The 18839-nt window shown below is 46.2% G+C and overlaps 1 protein-coding gene across 6 annotated transcripts in view; it reads right to left on the bottom strand.

Annotated features, from left to right (window-relative positions):
• ANKRD27 (ankyrin repeat domain 27) overlaps positions 1-18839 on the bottom strand; it is a 595879-nt gene that overhangs the window by 169919 nt on the left and 407121 nt on the right. For all 6 annotated transcript variants that reach the window (XM_085639132.1, XM_085639135.1, XM_085639137.1 and 3 more), the window contains 2 exons: positions 16927-17124; positions 10562-10681 (listed from right to left, as the gene is read on the bottom strand). In XM_085639132.1, the coding sequence (XP_085495258.1) occupies positions 10562-10681; positions 16927-17124 (318 nt within the window). The remainder of the gene's footprint in view (positions 1-10561; positions 10682-16926; positions 17125-18839) is intronic.

The raw sequence follows: 18839 nt of genomic DNA, 5'->3' as shown, positions 1-18839 counted from the left end.
GCCTCACAGCTCCCACCCACGCCGCCTGCCACACGCTTGACCCCATCTTCTCCACCAACACCCACATCTCCTTCGACCACACCACCGAACTCCACTGGACCGACCACAGCTGCATCCATTTCACCTTCAACAAGGCCACCACTCGCCACCGCACCCAACAGCTGCCCCGCCGCTGCTGGAGCAAAGTCACAGAGGACAAGCTGACCACCACCCTCGCCCAGAACCCACCCACCGATCACACCGACCCAGATGTCGCCGCCCGCAATCTCAGACAGTGGATCAACGACTGTGCCAACACCCTTGCCCTGCTCAAGAAACCCTCCAACAGCCACACCAGCAAGAAAGCCACCTGGTTACCGAAGAGCTCCAGACCTCCAAACGAGCATGCCGAAAACTGGAGAAGAAATGGCTCCACGAACAAACACCAGTCAGCCACGCAGCCCACAAGGACGCCACCCGCAGACATCACCACCTCATCAGACTCGCCAAGAGATCTTCCTTCAAAGCCCGCCTAGACAACAACGCACACAACAGCAAAGAGCTCTTCAGCATCGTGAAGGAACTCTCCAACCCCAGCACCAACGCCGACATCCCGCCCTCACAAGAACTGTGCGACGCGCTGGCCACCTTCTTCCACCGCAAGATCGTGGACAGCCACGACAGCTTCAACACCCCGATCGCCCCAACAACGACAGGCAACACCCACCCGACGAACACCACCCGCATCAACGGCCTGACCTCCTGGACCAACGTTACCGACGACGAGACACGCAAGGTCATGAACTCCATCCACTCAGAATCACCATCAGACCCCTGCCCACACCATGTATTCAACAAAGCAGACGCAGCCATCGCACCCCAACTACAGAAAGTCATCAACATCTCCTTCGAGACATCTACATTCCCGGAAAGCTGGAAGCACGCCGAGATCAACGCCCTTCTCAAGAAGCCCAAGGCGGACCCCAAGGACCTCAAGAACTTGCGGCCCATCTCCCTGCTCCCGTTCCCAGCAAAGGTCATCGAGAAAATCGTCAACATACAACTGACCCGCCACCTCAAGGACAACAACATCTTAGACCCGTCCCAGTCCGGATTCAGAAGAAACCACAGCACCGAGACAGCCCTCATCGCCGCCACAGATGACATCAGGCGCCAACTAGACAATGGCAAAACATCAGCCCTCATCCTCCTGGACCCGGTCAGCCGCCTTCGACACGGTCTGCCACCACACACTAAAGACACGCCTCCAAGAAGCCGGAATCCAAGAGAAGGCCCTCAACTGGACCACGTCCTTCCTCACTGGCAGAACCCAGAGCGTTCGCCTCTCACCTTTCCGTTCTGAAGCCACCGACATCATCTGCGGCGTACCCCAGGGCTCTTCCCTCAGCCCGACACTGTTCAACGTCTACATGGCCCCCCTCGCACAAGTGGCCCGCCAGCACGACCTCAACATCTCCTACGCAGACGACACCCAGCTCATCCTCTCCCTCACCAAGGACCCGCACACCACCAAAACCAACCTCCACAAGGGTATGAAGGCCGTCGCCGAATGGATGAGGAGCAGCCGACTGAAGCTGAACTCAGACAAGACGGAGATCCTCATCCTCGGACCAACCCCATCAGCCTGGGATGACTCCTGGTGGCCAACCACGCTGGGAGCAGCACCAACACCCACTGACTACGCACGCAACCTAGGAATCATCCTCGACTCCTCCCTCTCCATGTAGAAACAGGTCAACACCGTCTCCTCCTCCTGCTACAACACCTTCCGCATGCTCCACAGGATCTACAAGTGGATCCCTACCGAAACAAGAAGAACAGTGACACAGGCCCTCGTCAGCAGCAGACTGGACTACGGCAACGCACTCTATGCAGGAATCTGAGCCAAACACCTACGACGACTGCAACGCATCCAAAACGCCTCCGCCCGCCTGATCCTCAACATTCCTTGCCGCAGCCACATCACCCCCCACCTGAGAGACCTACACTGGCTCCCCGTCGACAAAAGGATCACCTTCAGACTCCTCACCCACGCACACGAAGCACTCCACAACACCGGACCAGCCTACCTTAACAGCAGACTCAGCTTCTACACCCCCACCCGCCAATCTCCGCTCTGCCAGCCTCGCCCTCGCCGCTGTTCCTCACATCCGAGTGACCTCCGGCAGCAGATCCTTCTCCTTCCTCGCCGCCAAGACCTGGAACACCCTGCCTACCCTTCTGCAGCAGACCCAAGACCTACTCACCTTCAGAAGACTCCTCAAGACCTGGCTCTTGAAGAAGTAGCAGCACCTCCACCCCCCCTCCCCTCAGCGCCTTGAGACCCACACGGGTAAATAGCGCGCTTTACAAGTAGATTGATTGAAGGTGGGTGATGAATGCCTGTGGTGAGCTCACCTTCAGCAGACAGTTGTCGAGATATGGAAAGACTGGAATCTCTGACACCCAAAGATGTGCTGCAACCACAGACATCACTTTCAGGAATACCAAAGGAGCACTGGTGAAGCCAAAAAGAGGGGCACACCAAACTGAAAATGCTCCTGGCCCACGGTCAACAGCAGGTAATGCCTGTGGGTCTGTAGGACAGGAATGTGGTTATAAGCCTCCTGGAGATCCAGCACTACCATCCAGTCTCCAGGATCCATGGCAGTCATAACCTGAGCTAGAATGGGCGTTTTAAATTTCTCTTTTGATAGGAAGGTGTTGAGAAGGTGAAGATCTAGGACAGGGCCAAGGTTGTTTTCACTTTTTCGGCCCCATAAAGTAGTGGGAATTGCAACCACAACCTACTTTTCATGCTGGTACCCTCTCGATTAGGAAATTAGGCCCTCATATGGTAGGGGATTAATCGAAGGTTTCCTTGACTTAAATATAACGATCTCTGAATGGTCTTAACATCCTTAAACTCTCTTGGTTCTGTCATAAGAGATGTGAATTTGCTCAATGGACATCACAATGTTCTTGTATTGGTGACATTCTTAAATCATGGTCAATGCTCATCAAAACCTTTGCATTTCTTACCATCAGGTGGCATATGTCTTGTATATCCGAAAAGCACTGCTTTTCGGATTGTACCATAATTCATCTTTGAAAGTTTATTATTGAGAGGAAAGTGATTTATTATATGATGTGGATGAGCAACCTCACCATGTAAAATAAAAGTACAATTCCATTTTGGGTCCAGTGACATTTGTTTGTAAAATCTTAGCTCAGTTCTGGGTGGCTGTGACTCAGAGCAGCCAGGCTTTATCAAAGGAACAAGTGTAAAGCATTAAGAAGTACCAAATAGTTGAATAAGAAGAAAATGAAACACAATAAAAATCTGAAATCAATGTATAACACGTTATACTTTTATCTTTAAATAGACACCTCAACAACAAATATCCCCTGGAGGGTTTCAGAGTTATGAATTTTTAAAGAGACAATAAATCATAGCTTTTCACACATTGCAATATTTAATTGTAATCTATCGCAGCTCGTGGTTAAAGGTTAGCCACAAGTGACTTGAAATGGGCCCAAAGGGAATGTTTGTGAAAGCCAACACTGGTAGGGAGCCAGTCATAGGAACCAATAAGGTCCAGTTGAACAGTTACCTTGCAGTTAAATCAGTCTCCAGGCCAGTTCTAGGGTCTATGGGTGAACTTCCATAGAAATCAATGGAGTGGTCCTGCTGTGAGGAATGCATGATGCTGAGCAAGTATTGGGGTCTTTCTGTGACCACAACCTAGCCCACAAACATGGAGTGGCAGTTATAGCAAAACCAGTGATTCCCTTTAACTGGCAGAAAGAACTTCCTTGCTAGGAGACCAAATTGGACTCAGATGACTATCTTGGGTCCAGCAGATGCGGGTGAAACCTTTGAAGGTCAGGACTCTGTTTCCCAGATTTCCCCACCTTGGTGTCCAGCGACACTCAGGCTTCTTATCGCTGGGCTCATAGAGGAGCAGATTTCTCATCTTTTATGGCCCTGTGAATAGGGAGTCGGCAAATGGACACTTGGAGTCACACTCTCTCTCTGGGGCTCAGGGATTACTTTTCCTGGAGCAGGACACCACAGGTACAGTCCTTTCTCTGATAGCCCTAGCAGCAGTCCAGTCTTTGGTGCAGCCTCTCTTTGCTGGGTCCAGAGAACAGCAGGACAGCCCTTCTGTATTTTCTCCAGTATATACGTAATCTGAGTTCTGGGTGCCACTTTTATTTCTGTTTCTGGACCTTGGGATGTTGAGACTACTAGCCAATGGGCTAACAGGTCCCCTCCCACCTAGTGACAAATTTCAGCAAAGTGTGGCATTTGGCTATGCCAGAATGCACCATTCTGCCCACTTCCAACATGGCAGAACCTTTCTCTTGATGTGTGCAGCTACTTATCCACCCCAGAGGTGTAGGCCTGGGGGCCACATGCCCATGGAAAAACTGGTTCGGCTATGACTTTTTCCTCTCGGTCCGAGATGCCAGCCTGGCCACTAAAACAAAAGAGCCGCCCCTCTTGGTTGTTACTACCATTTGCCCATCAAAGGTGGCTTCCCCTTTGAAGCTCGCCTTTTGCACTCACAACCAAATGGGCCATCCTGCCAGGAGAGGGGGGGGGGGGGGGGGGAGGGTGTCACACCAACTCTTGGCAGATCCTTTGAGTTCCTTACCAAGGCTCATTCACACCTCACCCCAGGAGGGCAAAAGGCTGTCTTGAGGACAGCAGCTTGTGTGCAACCATAAATGTCACTAGAAACTTTGGGCAACAAAGTGCCAACTTCCTAAAGTTGCCATCCGTGGACAAGTTAGATTAAATTCAAATTGAGCAACAAGTTGGGATTAATGCACCAATTCTTTTGACGTTTTACCATATTTGGTAGTCCATTCAGAACTTAGCACTGCTAAGTTCTGAGTATGTAACTCCATACTGGCCAATGTGGCTGCTAGCCTCTCAACAGTAAAAACAGCAATGTAGGGTTTTTACAGTCATGACATGCAAAGTTGATAAAACACATGTCCATATTTTTAATATAATGCAGTCTGCGTTTTTGTTCTTGGTAGGTCTGCCTTAGAGATAACTTACAAATATTAACAAACATGCACAAAGCCAATGGGTTTCACCTTTGTGAAATATATTGGTTCTGTCATGTTTTTTATTTTATTTTTACACATGTTGCAAAGCAACATTAAGAAAGATGGTGGAGGTGGGTGGAAATCGCAGACATTGGTAGGAGAGCAAGGATGGGGGACAAACAATGGACAGCGAGAGGAGGACAGGGGTGGAGGAGTGCAACACAAGTGAGCAGCAGGGGATTGAAAAGGGAGAAGTGACATCAGACAGAGTACGCGATTAAGAGAGACAGAGGTACAAGAGAGAAAGCATGGAGGGCAGGCTCAAAGCGAGAAAGACAGCGAGCGAAAAAGTGAGCAAGAGTGAGGAAAGAGTTGCAGAGAGAGAGGGAGAGAGAGACAGACAGCCAGAGGGCGCTGAGAAAGAAAACAGAAGGTGAATAGGAAAGCAGAAGAGACTGAGAGGGAGCAAATGAGAGACAGCAAACAAAATATTCATATCAAGGGTTTGGGAGAGCGATGTGGAGAAAGGGAGAGATGAAAGGAGGAATCTGCAGGGTAAGAGAGAGGAGACCCAGAGTTTGAGCAAGGCGGAAGAGAATTGGAAGGGAGACAGACAGTCACAGCTGCCCAACAACAGACAAGCCCCATCTTTAAAGATGCCGCGGCGAGCTGTACTCGAGAGAGGTGCTTGACTTTAGCAACAGTGGCACCCCACGCCGTGCCAAAGAAGCTACAACTTGCTAAACACATGTTGGCTGTGGGACACCTTGACAACTGTTGGATCATGGCTGTTAGAACATGTGAAATTTATAAGGCATTGCGTTGAATGGATGCATGAAGTCAAGTGGTAATGTCTTGTGGAGACATAAAATAGATATTTACAATTGTATACTGAAATATGTTATATATATATATATATATCTTTTAATGATTATACTCCTTAAGGCCTTATTAAGAAAATAAATAATATTCTCAGCTCCTGGCTCCCATAACTAGATGAACTATTTTACTGGCTACTGCCGTCTGTCCTGTACAAATTAAAGTGAGCTACAAATCCCGGACTGGATTGGACTTTAACCGCACATAGCAAGCTCTTTTTGCATCATGCAGATCTGCTCAGACCGGATCCACTGCATTACCACACAGCAACCCACAGCTTAACTGGCAAAATCAAGAAACTGCTTCATAATCATTTCACAGGCCTTAAAGAGACCGGTTGAGCACGGGTGCTCACTCCCTACTTTGAAGAACTCTGCTCTACAGTATTTCCAAATGGTGAATTCCTACCACCAACGTTTTCCCCATGAGAACAACTCGGTGATCTGTCATTGGGGTTGCTTCATATGGCCAGAAGATGGCAGCCACAGCACATACACACACAAGCTTTCGGTTTCTATGTTTAAACGAAATGTAAGTGGAATTGGTGTAGAGATAATTAATGTTCTGAAAAATGGCCCCTTTCCTGTCCCTAAAAATCAGAAGCTAAACACCGTCTTTTGTGCTCACGAGCCGCTGTCCAATATAGGCAAAGTGTTAGAGCCTGGGCCATAATATGGCGGAAGTATTTACCAGGCATTTCACAAGCTTACTGATGACTCTGCAGACGGACATGCATGAATTTCAGAAAGAAACCAGCACACAAATATCATTAGCGTGTTGAATTATAATATAACTTTATCCTGTAAGTTTTAAAAAATGGGAGCCTATCAAATAAAGATTAAACAACGTCTCTATTATCTGAGAGTGCCATAAAATAGGGGAAATTGAAACTAATATGAAATAACAGTGGAACAAAAGCAGTGCTTTCTTGGTGTGCGCCTGTTGGTATAAGCTGTGGGGGTCGAGGTGCAGGATGGGCTGCACGGTGAGCGCTTGAAATGCGTGCTCACACAGGGAGATTAGGGCATCAGACAAATACGTGCTGAAGGTGGAGGACAAACAAAACAAGCAGAGCGCACGCGTTGTGCAGTAAAAACATTTTTAAAAATTCCCCAAAAGTGGATGAAAACAGTACTCGGGACACTGATAAGAGCAAATATACGAGGAACAGCAGACAATAGTATGCTACAGCCAATGGAATTGGAGGAAAAGTAAGTGACAGGCACAGGAACCAATGAAAAGCAAGGGAGACGGCTGCAAGACCCTTTTAAGATTTATATTGAATACAATGGATTTCACAAGCATGCAGGCGCGAAACCTAAAAAGGAAGGTCTTCGCTTTGCCATTGGTTTAAATGACAAAGTTCTGTTAGAAGTGTAAAATGCTCTGCAAGCTGGCAATGGTAGGCTGAGAGTCATGCTTTGCTTTGTCATACTCATGGTAGTAGAATACGTGCTAGAGTCCACGAGGAACAGTTTAACTTACAGGCTCTAGGTACCTCTAGTGCCATTTACTAGGGACTTGCAAGAAAATAAGCTTTTGTCAATTGTGGTGGAGCCAATTAGACATATACCTTTTTAAGGGTCAGAGCACTGGTACTGAAGCCTGGCTGGCAGACTCGGTGTACTTTCAGAGTTGAAAAACCAGCCGCACCAGTCCAAAACTTGAGGGTAATCAAATAAACAGCTGCATTTTCTTACATTTATTATGCCTAAAACATGATCTGTCAAGCTGAAACAAGATTTAACCTTTTTAAATGGACAGTGAATTAAAGTGTTTTCCCTAACTGTACAGTTGTCTGAGACACCTGGACGCACTTCTGACTTTGCCTTGACGGGACAGCCGCCCATACAGGGGTGAGTATTATAAACCCCCCTTCTTAAGTGGACGACAACTATCAGCAAACCTAACTGTAAGGAAAAGCCTCTTTTTTGTATGGCCACCCCCAAGTTTTTGGACTGATGCTGCTGGTTTTTCAAGTCAGAGTGCACAAAGCCCTGCTAATTTGACCTCCATGGCAGTGCCCTGACCCTAAACGGTGCATCTTACATTAGCTATACCCAATTAGCATAGGCTAACTTACACATAAGTGCCTAGTATATGGTACCCAGGGAATGTATGTTAGAGTGTCACCCCAGAGATTGCTGCACTGGTAGTGCCACCCTGGGTATGACAACAGTAAAACGAGTCTTCCAGTCCACCACTAGAGACTGGAAAAGCAGTTTTAAACTCCTAGCCTGACTGTCAAGCAATGGCAAAGCCAAACCTCACTCAGCAATATGTGTAAGTCACCCCTTTGGCAGGACTACTGAGCTCAAAAGCAGAGTTCAGCATATTTCACCGGCAGAACATGTATTTTACATCATCTGGCAGTAAAAACGTGAAACTTTTTACTGTTGAAAGATTTGGTCGCCCCATTGGCGAGTACAGGGTTAAACACTGACCACTTAGTTGTGCTAACTCCTGAACAGTGCAACCAAAGTTAGTATACTCCAAGGTACTAAACAACTCGTTACATTGAGCTCAACTTAGTGCTCAAGTCAAAATTAATGTAACATGTTGCAATGTGCAACTTTTACAAAGCTACTACTTTGTTGCCTTTAGTCTCCTGTGTCCTTGACGACTGCACAAGGAGCCTGTCCCAGAGAGGGCTTTCTGCCCTCCTGGAGAGAGGTACCAACGGCACCCTGGAAAGGAGACAATAGAAGCCTGCACTGAAGTGAGCTGTTCTCTCCCTCCTGCAGGAAGCCACACAGGTGTTGGCCCAAAAGGTGAGCTTCAAAGGAGAAGCGGCCTTTGAAGGGCAAATGGCTAACACTTGGAAGAGGGGCTGCTCCACTATCTAGGTAGACAGGCTGGCACTAGGGACAGGGAAGGGGAAACCGGCTGCTCCCCCATGCCTTCCTGGGTTGGGCTAGAGAGCTCTGTGTGCCGAGAGAGGGGTTCTGTCATGTTAGGAGTGGAAAGAACTGTGCACCCTGGGATAGCCAGATACCATACTTCCAAGGGAGTGGTCAACACGAGGGAGGTAACCTAGTAGTCTATTGGCTACTGGCCACATCAACCCAGAGGTAACATTCTGATCATAAAAAGGGTACCCCAAGCACCCAGAACTCAGATCTAGACTGGAAGAAGGAACCAAGGAGGGCTGCCCTGCTGCACTGAGAAGCCGGCAAAGAGGCTGCACTAGTGTGGGCTTCACCTAGTGGCTAGCAAATTAGAAGGGATTGTGTCTGCTGCGTGCTGCTTGTGGAGAAGTCATCTCCGGAGCCCAGAAGAAACAAGGAACTCCATGGGTCAGTTGGGTGACCGCCTGTTCGCAGCACAGGGCCACAACAGCTGAATAAGCCGGCTGGGGCAAGTTGGTAGCCCAGAATCTTCACACCACCACCAATCACTGCCGTGCAGCACCAGAGGCCAAGACCCAACACTTAAAATTGCACCACAGTCTACTGGACCCAGGAGAGTCTTCAGAGTGCAGCTTGGTAGTCCAGGAGACGAGTTTTCGGCCAGAGAAGGATTTGACTGTGACCGTGATACCGGGTGACTAGACTTCTACAAGGACCGAAAGGACTTTGAGGGACATCAACACCGTGGCCAGGACCACCTCACCCCATCCATGGACTGAGGAGTAGCTGCAGGAAGAACCCTGTCGATTGCATCACATGTACATCATCCTTGAGCACTGTGAACAAGTAGTGTTCTTGTCCTAGAAGGGGACTAATTACCAAAACCAGGCCTTTTGGTATGCCCAGGATCCAAACATTGCTCCTAAGTGAGTGGCCTTCAGCATCATCTGACCTCTCCTCCAATGTGCTAAACAGCTCATGCAGGTGTCTAATGGAACATTGGTAGTCTGCTGTCTGGGTCTGTATTGCAGCTAGAGTTATCTCCCTTTAGTCACCAGATCCGCGAGCTTCCTGTTGTCATCCCTTATGTAGCTTAGTTCTGCGACCAGGGACCCCAAGTCTCCGGTCGCAGGTCTTGGGGGTTGAGTAGGAAGGTGCAGCGACAGGCGGGGCCCACTAGGTAGCGGGACTGTGCTTCAGATCGTAAGACAGCACACCATCCCCCCCCTCACCCCCGACTGTGTGGCTGACAATCCAGTTGTCGTACACAGTGCGGGGGCATGAAAATAGCTCAATCCATGGGTGGTGTGCCGCCGTCACTCAGTGCACCTCAAGAGGATAAAAATATAGCACAGATGCTGGGATCAAGGTGCAGATTTAATGCGTTAGCAGGGTGGAAAGCACAGAGCGCTGCTAAAGCACATCCACCATCGTAGCCTGCTTGGCCATGCCGCCCTAAAATCCAATGACGCAGTTTAATGGAAATAAAAGATAAAAGATAAAATCCAATGACGCAATTGTTTCTAGCTTTTATTTCCATTAAAATCGAGGGCAAGGAGAGTTTCAACCACTAAGCAGTATAATAGCAGAAAAAAAGACTAAATCATGGTTCATGTAGCACATTTAGATAAACCACCTAAACGTAAGCTTCATTCACTGTTCGATTGCACCTCATTTCTGTGTGTTTAAGATGCACTGCAAAAGACACAATGGCAACATTTCCTTCCATTTGATCAAGCAATAAGTGATATAAAAATTGCTATCAGAAAAACATTAGAAAATATTCTTACCTCCAACAATAATGCAGCAACTTCATGCAGACCATTCAAACAAGCATACATCAAAGGTGTACATCCATTATTATCTTTCTTATTCCCTTTTGCATTGTAATCAAAAAGACACTTCACCACCTACAAGACAGAAAAAGTGTTATTAATTTGACCAATCTCTTTTTTTTAAAAAAGGGATAAAGTCGCAGTATGATATTTCCACTAGCCAAATACAGAATTTGAAATGCTTTTGCAAGCTTTTTTTGACAGGTTGTTCCCACTGGTATTAATTGCAACGATATAGGTCTATTTACATGTGCATATTAGAACATCCTATATCGGGTTTCTCCAACGAGTACCTCATGAGCTACTGGTATCTCACCAGCTACCTGCAAAGTAGCTCTCCTGTGTACACCTCAGCCTACTGAATTTGAAGTTTTTGCTTGGAAGAATTAATATGTGTAACAACATTGACAGTGTATATTCAAGACTAAATTATGTATAATACCTACCTGAACAGTCGCATCTTCTTCCACCAACCATCCAGACACCTCCTCTCTGCAGGAATCCTAATCGCAACCTTCCCACGCATACACAGAACCAGACCAGGAGAACAAGCAGGCTCTTAAATCGTTCCCTCTCCAAATCAGAGCCCCCTCCTCTCTTCTTGAATACGCAAGAAGCTGAAGACCTGGCTTTTCAACCTTAGGTAAGGCTAGGCTCACACACCTATGTAGGGCCAGTATATCCTCATGGGTGATAGTGTGCTTTACAAATACACATAACATTTTCAGAACTCAGTTGATGTTTGGAGAAAAATGGCTAGATTTCCAAAGTATATTTAGAGCAGATATTAGAGTGATAAATCATATTGCCTAGGGAAGACTATTTTCATTACATTGGTATCAGGGGCTTTATAGCTATGGCTGTTATGTATTTCACATGTAGAGGCATTAGAAATTGACCAAGCCTTTTTTTTTTTTTTACATTTCTGCTAGCGACCCTGCCTGATAAACTTAGCCGATCACTACTAGTAATCTTGGTGGCACTAAAGTAATCACGTCTCACATGGCCACTATTACAACACTAATAATATTAGTAGCTCATGATGATTTTCATTGAACTTAAGTATCTCATATTACAGAAAAGGATGGAAAACTGAGCTGTTAGACAGTTGTCACTAGCCCAAAATTACATCCGTGTTTGCTATGCATTAAAAAAAAAAATACCTTTGGTAACACTTTTTCTGTACAAATACTCCAACTAAAGATTCATCACCTTTTGAATCATCCCAGACTGTAACCGGAAATTTCTGTGCTAGCTCCCACAGGCCGATGGTGGCACAGTCAGCCACTGTGTCAACTCCGCATCACCTCTGGATGTGATAACAAGGAGCTACATAGAGGTGCCATCCCTGTGTTTCACACATTCTGCCCACTTTGATACAAGAAGACTAACAACTGTGGAAATAAACAGTGTGCAACACCTAACTCTGGGCCTTATCAATCAGAGGAAGGCCGCTCAATAGAATGGACAGTCAGGTGGGTGCTGGGAATCTGCTGTTAAACAGAGTATCCAGGAGAAAGAGCACCACTGATGGTAGGTAACTTGTCTTCAAATGGATACTTCTAACTGCAGATTCCTCACCTATTGAACTGTTACCAAACCAATACCTACAAAAAGGCGATGGGTCTGAAAAGTGAACTTTACCACTAGGGAGTCCAGCAGGATTGAGCGGGCAAAATGGCCCTCCCTGTGGATATGAAAATTGATGCAACAGTGCCTAATGAAGGTGTGGATTGATGCCCATGTCGTAACCTGGAGGATGTATAATACAAGAACACCCCACGCCAAGGTCATAGTGGTGCCTTTTGTACTTATGGAAAGGACCCAAAGCCCCTCATATGGCTCTTTCTTCATTAAAGCATAGCACAGTTTGATACAAAGTACAATTCACCCTGACATGGTCCATTTTTGGACCATCGTTCCTATTTTCACATTGGTGGCACACCACCTGCTCTTTAGAATTATCAAAGTAGAAACTAGTGGCCTCCTTAGGATCCAGATAGTGCAACCTTAACTTCTCCTTAAAGGGATGTGGCAGAAAAAAAACCTAGAGAGTGTGATTGACTACACCCACATGGAAGGGCGACACTATCTTCAGAAGGATGGTCTCATCCTAAACACCAATCTGACAGAAAAGAAGGTGTTATAGGATGCCAACACCAGTAGACCCAGCATACATCCTGAGAAAATCACAATATGGAGGACGGTTTTAAGAGCCAATAACCTCACTTACTCTGCATAGTCCTAAATGGTGTGCACATCAAAAAATGTAAGAACCGCATCCAATTCCCAGAGCGACATCATAAAAGGCGGAAATATATATATAAGCTTTTTAAAAAAAGGCATCACAACAGATGAATAAGGAGGGTTGATTTGGCAAACAGAAAGTCTAAAAGTGCTGATAAGTAACTTTTAACAGTGCTCACAATACACCTCCCTGGGCCAGAGATGAAAACAACAAAAGGATATCATACAATATGGCTTCAAGAGAGCAGACAGCTCCAGTGGCCAGCACAGACAGATTTCATAGAAAGGCAGCGAGCAACCAGGATCATATACACAACATTCGATGGCAACAAAATCACTCAAGTGGTTCCGCTCAATCTCCATGCATAAAGGTGTAGATTGTCTAGTTTCGGGTGTAGGACCATGCCATGCTGCTGCAGCAGTAGGTCCTCTCAATAAGGTAGCAGAAGTGGAGGGCATAATCTCAACACACCAGTTCAGAACAACAGACTCTCTGGACTCAATCTGGGGCTATCAGGGTGAGCTGTGGTCAGTGCCTCTTGGGGTTCCTTTAGACATGTGGGGTGAGCAATAGTGGCGTAAAGGTGTAAAGGAGGCCTGAACCTCAGTGAGGGGAGTACGATTCTCCCAGAGAAACTGGAGAAGAAACTTTTAAGGCTCAAATGGTCAGACATGGTGTCTTTATGGGGGAAGCGAACAGATCTACTATGGGCACACCCTACTGGGAAAACACATCATGTGCCACTTCCAAAAGCAGATGCCAATCGTGGTTGGCAAAATGACGCTAGTGAGTTCATCTGCCCTGATGCTGAGGGAGCCAGCTAGGTGGCTTACCTCCATGAAATCCCATGAGCCAGCAACAGCTGCAGAGTCACCAGACAGGCTGAAAGACCTCATGCCGCCCTACTTGTTATAGTAGAACATGGCAGTTGAGTTGTCTGTCAGAAACTGGACAGACCTACCCATGATGCAAGGTAGAAAGGTAGGCCTGAGCGGAGTTCCGCTATGTGGAACTCTGCGAAGTGTCCAAAAACAACGCCGCGTGGAGTTTCCGCAAGTGGCGGAGTGCATTCGGTCATGCCGTTCGTGTTGATTTTCAGAGCCGGGTGTTTGTCCCGCGCTGTAAAATCAGCATGAACAGCACCATGCACAGTGCAAGAGTGTGCTACTTCTTTTTTTGCCGCTCAAGTAGATTTTCTACCCGAGCGGCAACTTTCTCAATGAGTGCGGAAGATTTCTCAACGTGAGCGGTCGCGAACATCCGCGACCGCCTGCGGTGAGATCTCGCCGGGAGGTGGATTTTCCTTGCTTGCAAACTCGACGTTGGTGAGCGCAAGCAAGGAAAAATCTCCGCTTCCCGGAGGTGAGTTTTTCGGAATGCCACGAAGCGTGGAAAACTCCACAAACTAAGCGGAGTTCACCATCCACACCTACGTTGAGGTCACACTGCTCTGGAAAATGCCTTTGCTGCATCAGAGACCAGAGTCTTCTGATCTTCATGTTGTCCAGGTGGCCCCCACATCCCATGTTTGATGCATCTATCACAAGTGAGAGCTTTGGATAGAGTAAGGAGAACTGTCTGCTACATGTTAGATTGGCATCCGTTATCCACAACTGAAAGTCCTGGACCACCTTGTCTGAGAAACTAATGTTGTCCGGGAGGTACGCCCACTGCTGGCCTCACTGTAGCCAAAGGTTCCACTGCAAAGTATGTATGTGCCAATGGCCATGAGGCACTAGCAGTGTACACGATGCCAGGAGACCAATAGGTCTCATAAGCTTGTGGGCCAGAACAAAGGCTCCTACCTGAAACATTGGGATTATAGCCTGGTTGTCCTGAACTTACTATGGCGCTATGCAAACGGGCAGCTCACCAGGGAAACTAGAACAAGGTCTGAACCAACCCACAGAAAGGCCATCTGTGAGGGGGTCATTTAGGCAACAACAGGCCAGATGTAGATAGCCCAGGTTGAGGAATTTTGGTCAAGAAACTAGCGCAAGTGTGTCCACAGTAGGCAACTGCAAATCCAAAACCTCCATGGTCCTGCATAATACCACACCAAAGGCAGCACTTTACCAAGTGAAGGATAGGGGCAAGGGATGGGTGCTAAGGGCCCCAGCGTGGACTTAGGGTCCACGCTGGGGCCAGAACTGGGGGAAGATCCTTCTCCTACATCGCAGCCAAGACCTGGAACGAGCTTCCCCAGCGGCATCAGACTCGCCCCCTCCCTGAACACCTTCAAGAAGGCTCTGAAGACCTGGCTTTTCGCATGAACGGATCTGCTGAACCCCCCCCCACCCACGCCTTGAGACCCTCACAGGTGAGTAGTGTGCTTATAAGTCCCCTGATTGATTGGAGAAGTGTCAAGGCTACTGGCACTCTACACATTCAAACATAGACCGTCATCAGGTGAAGTGAGGGTGCAAAGGTGATCCTCTCCTCCTCAATATCATTTTGATAAGGTACTGGATCATACGCAAGGAATGCATCAAATTCAAGTCAATATCAAAGGAGGAGAGCAATACAGAAGTCATTGAAAACAACAGGTCTCGCTTTAGTCATTTCATAGTGTGGCATAGGATGGGAGTGAGCTGAAATTGCCTCAGGTTGAGACACTGAAACCCAGATCCTAAATAAATTACTTGGCTAACAGATCCCTCTTCCTTGCTGTGAAAACATGTATACAGATTATAGTCACAGCATTAAATTTGATGGGTGTTTTACCACAGGAGGAAAGGAATCTGTAAAACAAGACCGGTATGTTGACACAGGTGAGGTGACTTTATAGAAGAGCAAAGTGAGGAGAATGAACCCTACCTTCTCAAAAATAATTCTGTGTGGACAAGAGAAGTAAGTGGTGAACTAATTAACAGCTTATCAAAGAGGCCACTATCAACACCCCTATTATATGTATCCAATCACCGAAGGAGGTGTAGTTTGTGCTTTCTTCTACAGCCAGTGTTCCAAAGTCAAGAGTGGGGTGAGGAAGAGACAGACAGGGTAGCATGAAATGTTTCCAAAAACGTTTTAAGCCCTACAGTTCAGTTTAAGATGTGCAAAATCAGTAAATGTCAGGCACTAAAACCAGATCCTGCGTGGCAGAGTAAAAATCTGTGGACCTTTACTACTTTGGAAAAGCTGCATGTGTAGTCAATGGTGTGTATCAGTGGCCACATAGGTGTTCCCAGGAGAAGAGGATCATTGAGAAGATAAAGAAACCCACAGTCATAAGCTTCTCATCCATCTCAGTGGTTTTCAAAACCAATATTCACACTTAAACTTGGTGCCAAAAACAGCTGAATGAATTATGCTAATTTGGTTTGAAAAACACCAACTTCCCCATCATTTCTGATCCCTGTCAGTAAAGTGGGAAATGGGGGGCAGAGGGGGCATGAGCACAGAAACTCTGCTTCAAGATTATCACTACTCCTGGAAATAGGTGATATTCTATAGACAGGAATCTGAGATAGCTTTGAATCCCATGAAAAGTACACCTTTACAGAAAGTGTAGGCATAAGCATATACACCGTAACCTCTAGTGTGACCCAGACATTGAAATCTTTTATGGCAGAACAAATACATTAGTCAGATGCCTGGTGGTGACCATATTCTATAGTCCAAAGATGTTAAAAACATCTATGTTAGGTTACTGAATGATCACAAATACACAGAGGGAGAAACAAACACTTACTCAGTAACTATTGTGTACACTTCACTAATAGGTTTGTTATAGCTGCTTTAAATGCCGCTAGGTTTTTGGCAAAGATTACGCAAACCCTTTAGATGTATATTTCCTATTGTCATGTTTATAATAATAATGGTTCGAGGCATTTACTCTTAGATTCTCATACATTTGCTAGCTACTCCGAATACTCTACAAAATATATTCAACAAAATACAACAGGATAGTCTTTAATAGTTCAGTCAGGTGCCATAACAGTTTCGCAATATGCATACCCAATTCAATTCCATTCTTAAGAAGAATCTTTACAAAAACTCTCAATTATGTTACCAAAATCACTGTGACTATAGTATGAAAGTTGAAGAGGCCCTTCCAAAAAGCGCAGTTTACCTGCATATTTCCTGCTTGGCAGGCTAGATGAAGTGGTACAGCTTGAATTGCATTTCTGGCACCAACACTTGCACCATGCTTTACCAGAAGAGAGACCAAAACAGCATGCCCATATTGTGCAGCGATATGCAAAGGAGTAAAGCCATCGCGATTTGCAACATTCACTCCAAGTCCATTAGCTGGGACCTTGAGGAACTTCTGTGGGAAAACAATACAATGGTTTAAGTAACACAACAAGTAAAATATTTAATTAAAAAACTGCAAGCATGGCCATGAAACTGGTCTAATAAACGGAAAGGTAAAGTCATCTGCAACATCGCTTATCTTCAATCAATCAATCACATCTTTATTTCGCATCCGAATAAATGCATAAAAAGTACATAAGATCATTGAAAAGTGAAATACATCATATAAAACAGAAATTCAGCTTTGGCAATTATTAAAAAGATGATGTTAAGTTCATGAAACCGATATTAAATTGATTTAAAAAGTCATAAAACCATATACATAAAACGGCTTTCACCCACTAATAGATGGTAGTGCAAGTTCTAAAAGTGTGCCCCATGTGGATTAAAGTGCATTTTTCTGATTTTAAGAACGGAAGCAGGAAATTAGCAAACATAAAACATATGAACGGAGTTTCCAATAATCAGAAAGTTTCAAGAGCTTGTTTGTGCGATCGGATGCAGAATTTTTTCAGCAGTGGGATAATGATTTTTTTCCGCTCTACCGTGTAGAATGGGCAAAAGAATAAAAGGTCTGAAATCGCTTACCTTATCCTCAAAGGAAACCCAAGTTCACACCCACACTACATTTCTTTTCTTATCCGAACACAAAATCTGAATGAACACCCACACAATGCGAAGGGAGTATTTTTTCCACCTGAATGGCGGCATTGCCCCATGCAAATGAGGCAAAGCCTTTGCCTGTGCGCCAGTGCCGTATAATATAATAATAATAATCCACATTTGTAAAGCGCGAAGAATCACCCATAAGGGTCTCTAGGCGCTGGGGGCCATTGGGCAGATTAAGCAAGCTATTGCCCAGAGTCACATGGTGCTGGGCTAATCTGCCGCCGGCGATCGAACCGTGATCCCCAGATTCCGGAGTCAGTCGCCCTGGCCGCGGCGCCACACCTCTTCCTCTTGCCGTGTATCTGACATGTACGCAAAGGGAAAGGGAATTGCGCAAGGCATAGAGGTAGGGCATCCAGAGGACAGCATTTAGTACCTCAAAAAGAGTTTCAGTCAGAAAAAGAACTGGACTGTGGGAGATAGGCTTGTCTCCTCTAAAAACAGACCAGTTGTAGAACCATTTTTCACTGCTGCATTCTTTCCAGTCATGCACAAATCATAATTTACATCTTCATTGAAGGAACAATTAGTTACCTTTGGTAGGACTCTTTCTGGTGGATACTCTAACTTCCGATTCCTCACCTTGTGACTATCCCATAGATGCCAGACTGGAGCAAGATTGTTTTCAAAGCAACCGCTCCTAAGCACCTGCACATGGCTCCATTGGACTTCATGTCAACCCCATATGGCCTCCAGAAAAGATGGCGTGGAGCCATACATAATCAGTTTATCTTGACTTTTGTTTCTACACCTTCATATGTGGATTAAAAGAGACTGACTGGAACTGGTAGCAAGCTGAATCTATTAGATTCTCAGACGTCCTGCAGGATCAAGAGGGAGAAATGTCACTCTTTGCAAACTTGATTGCCGAAGCATTGGTGTGTGGTGAATGGGTGCACGGATGCCCATGTAGCAGCCTGGTGGATGTCCAACACTACTACTTGTCACAGATGGTCCACCTGGACAGGGTTCTTTTCTGCACCGCCTTCCCCATTTGTGCTCAAGTAAAACCCACAAAGAGCTGGTCATCTTCTCTGTACTCTCTTGTGGGCTTGATGA

The sequence above is a fragment of the Triturus cristatus genome, chromosome 12 (assembly GCF_964204655.1).
Source record: "Triturus cristatus chromosome 12, aTriCri1.1, whole genome shotgun sequence".
Classification (NCBI taxonomy): Eukaryota; Metazoa; Chordata; class Amphibia; order Caudata; family Salamandridae; genus Triturus; species Triturus cristatus.
This window is presented reverse-complemented; position numbering and strand designations above follow the sequence as displayed.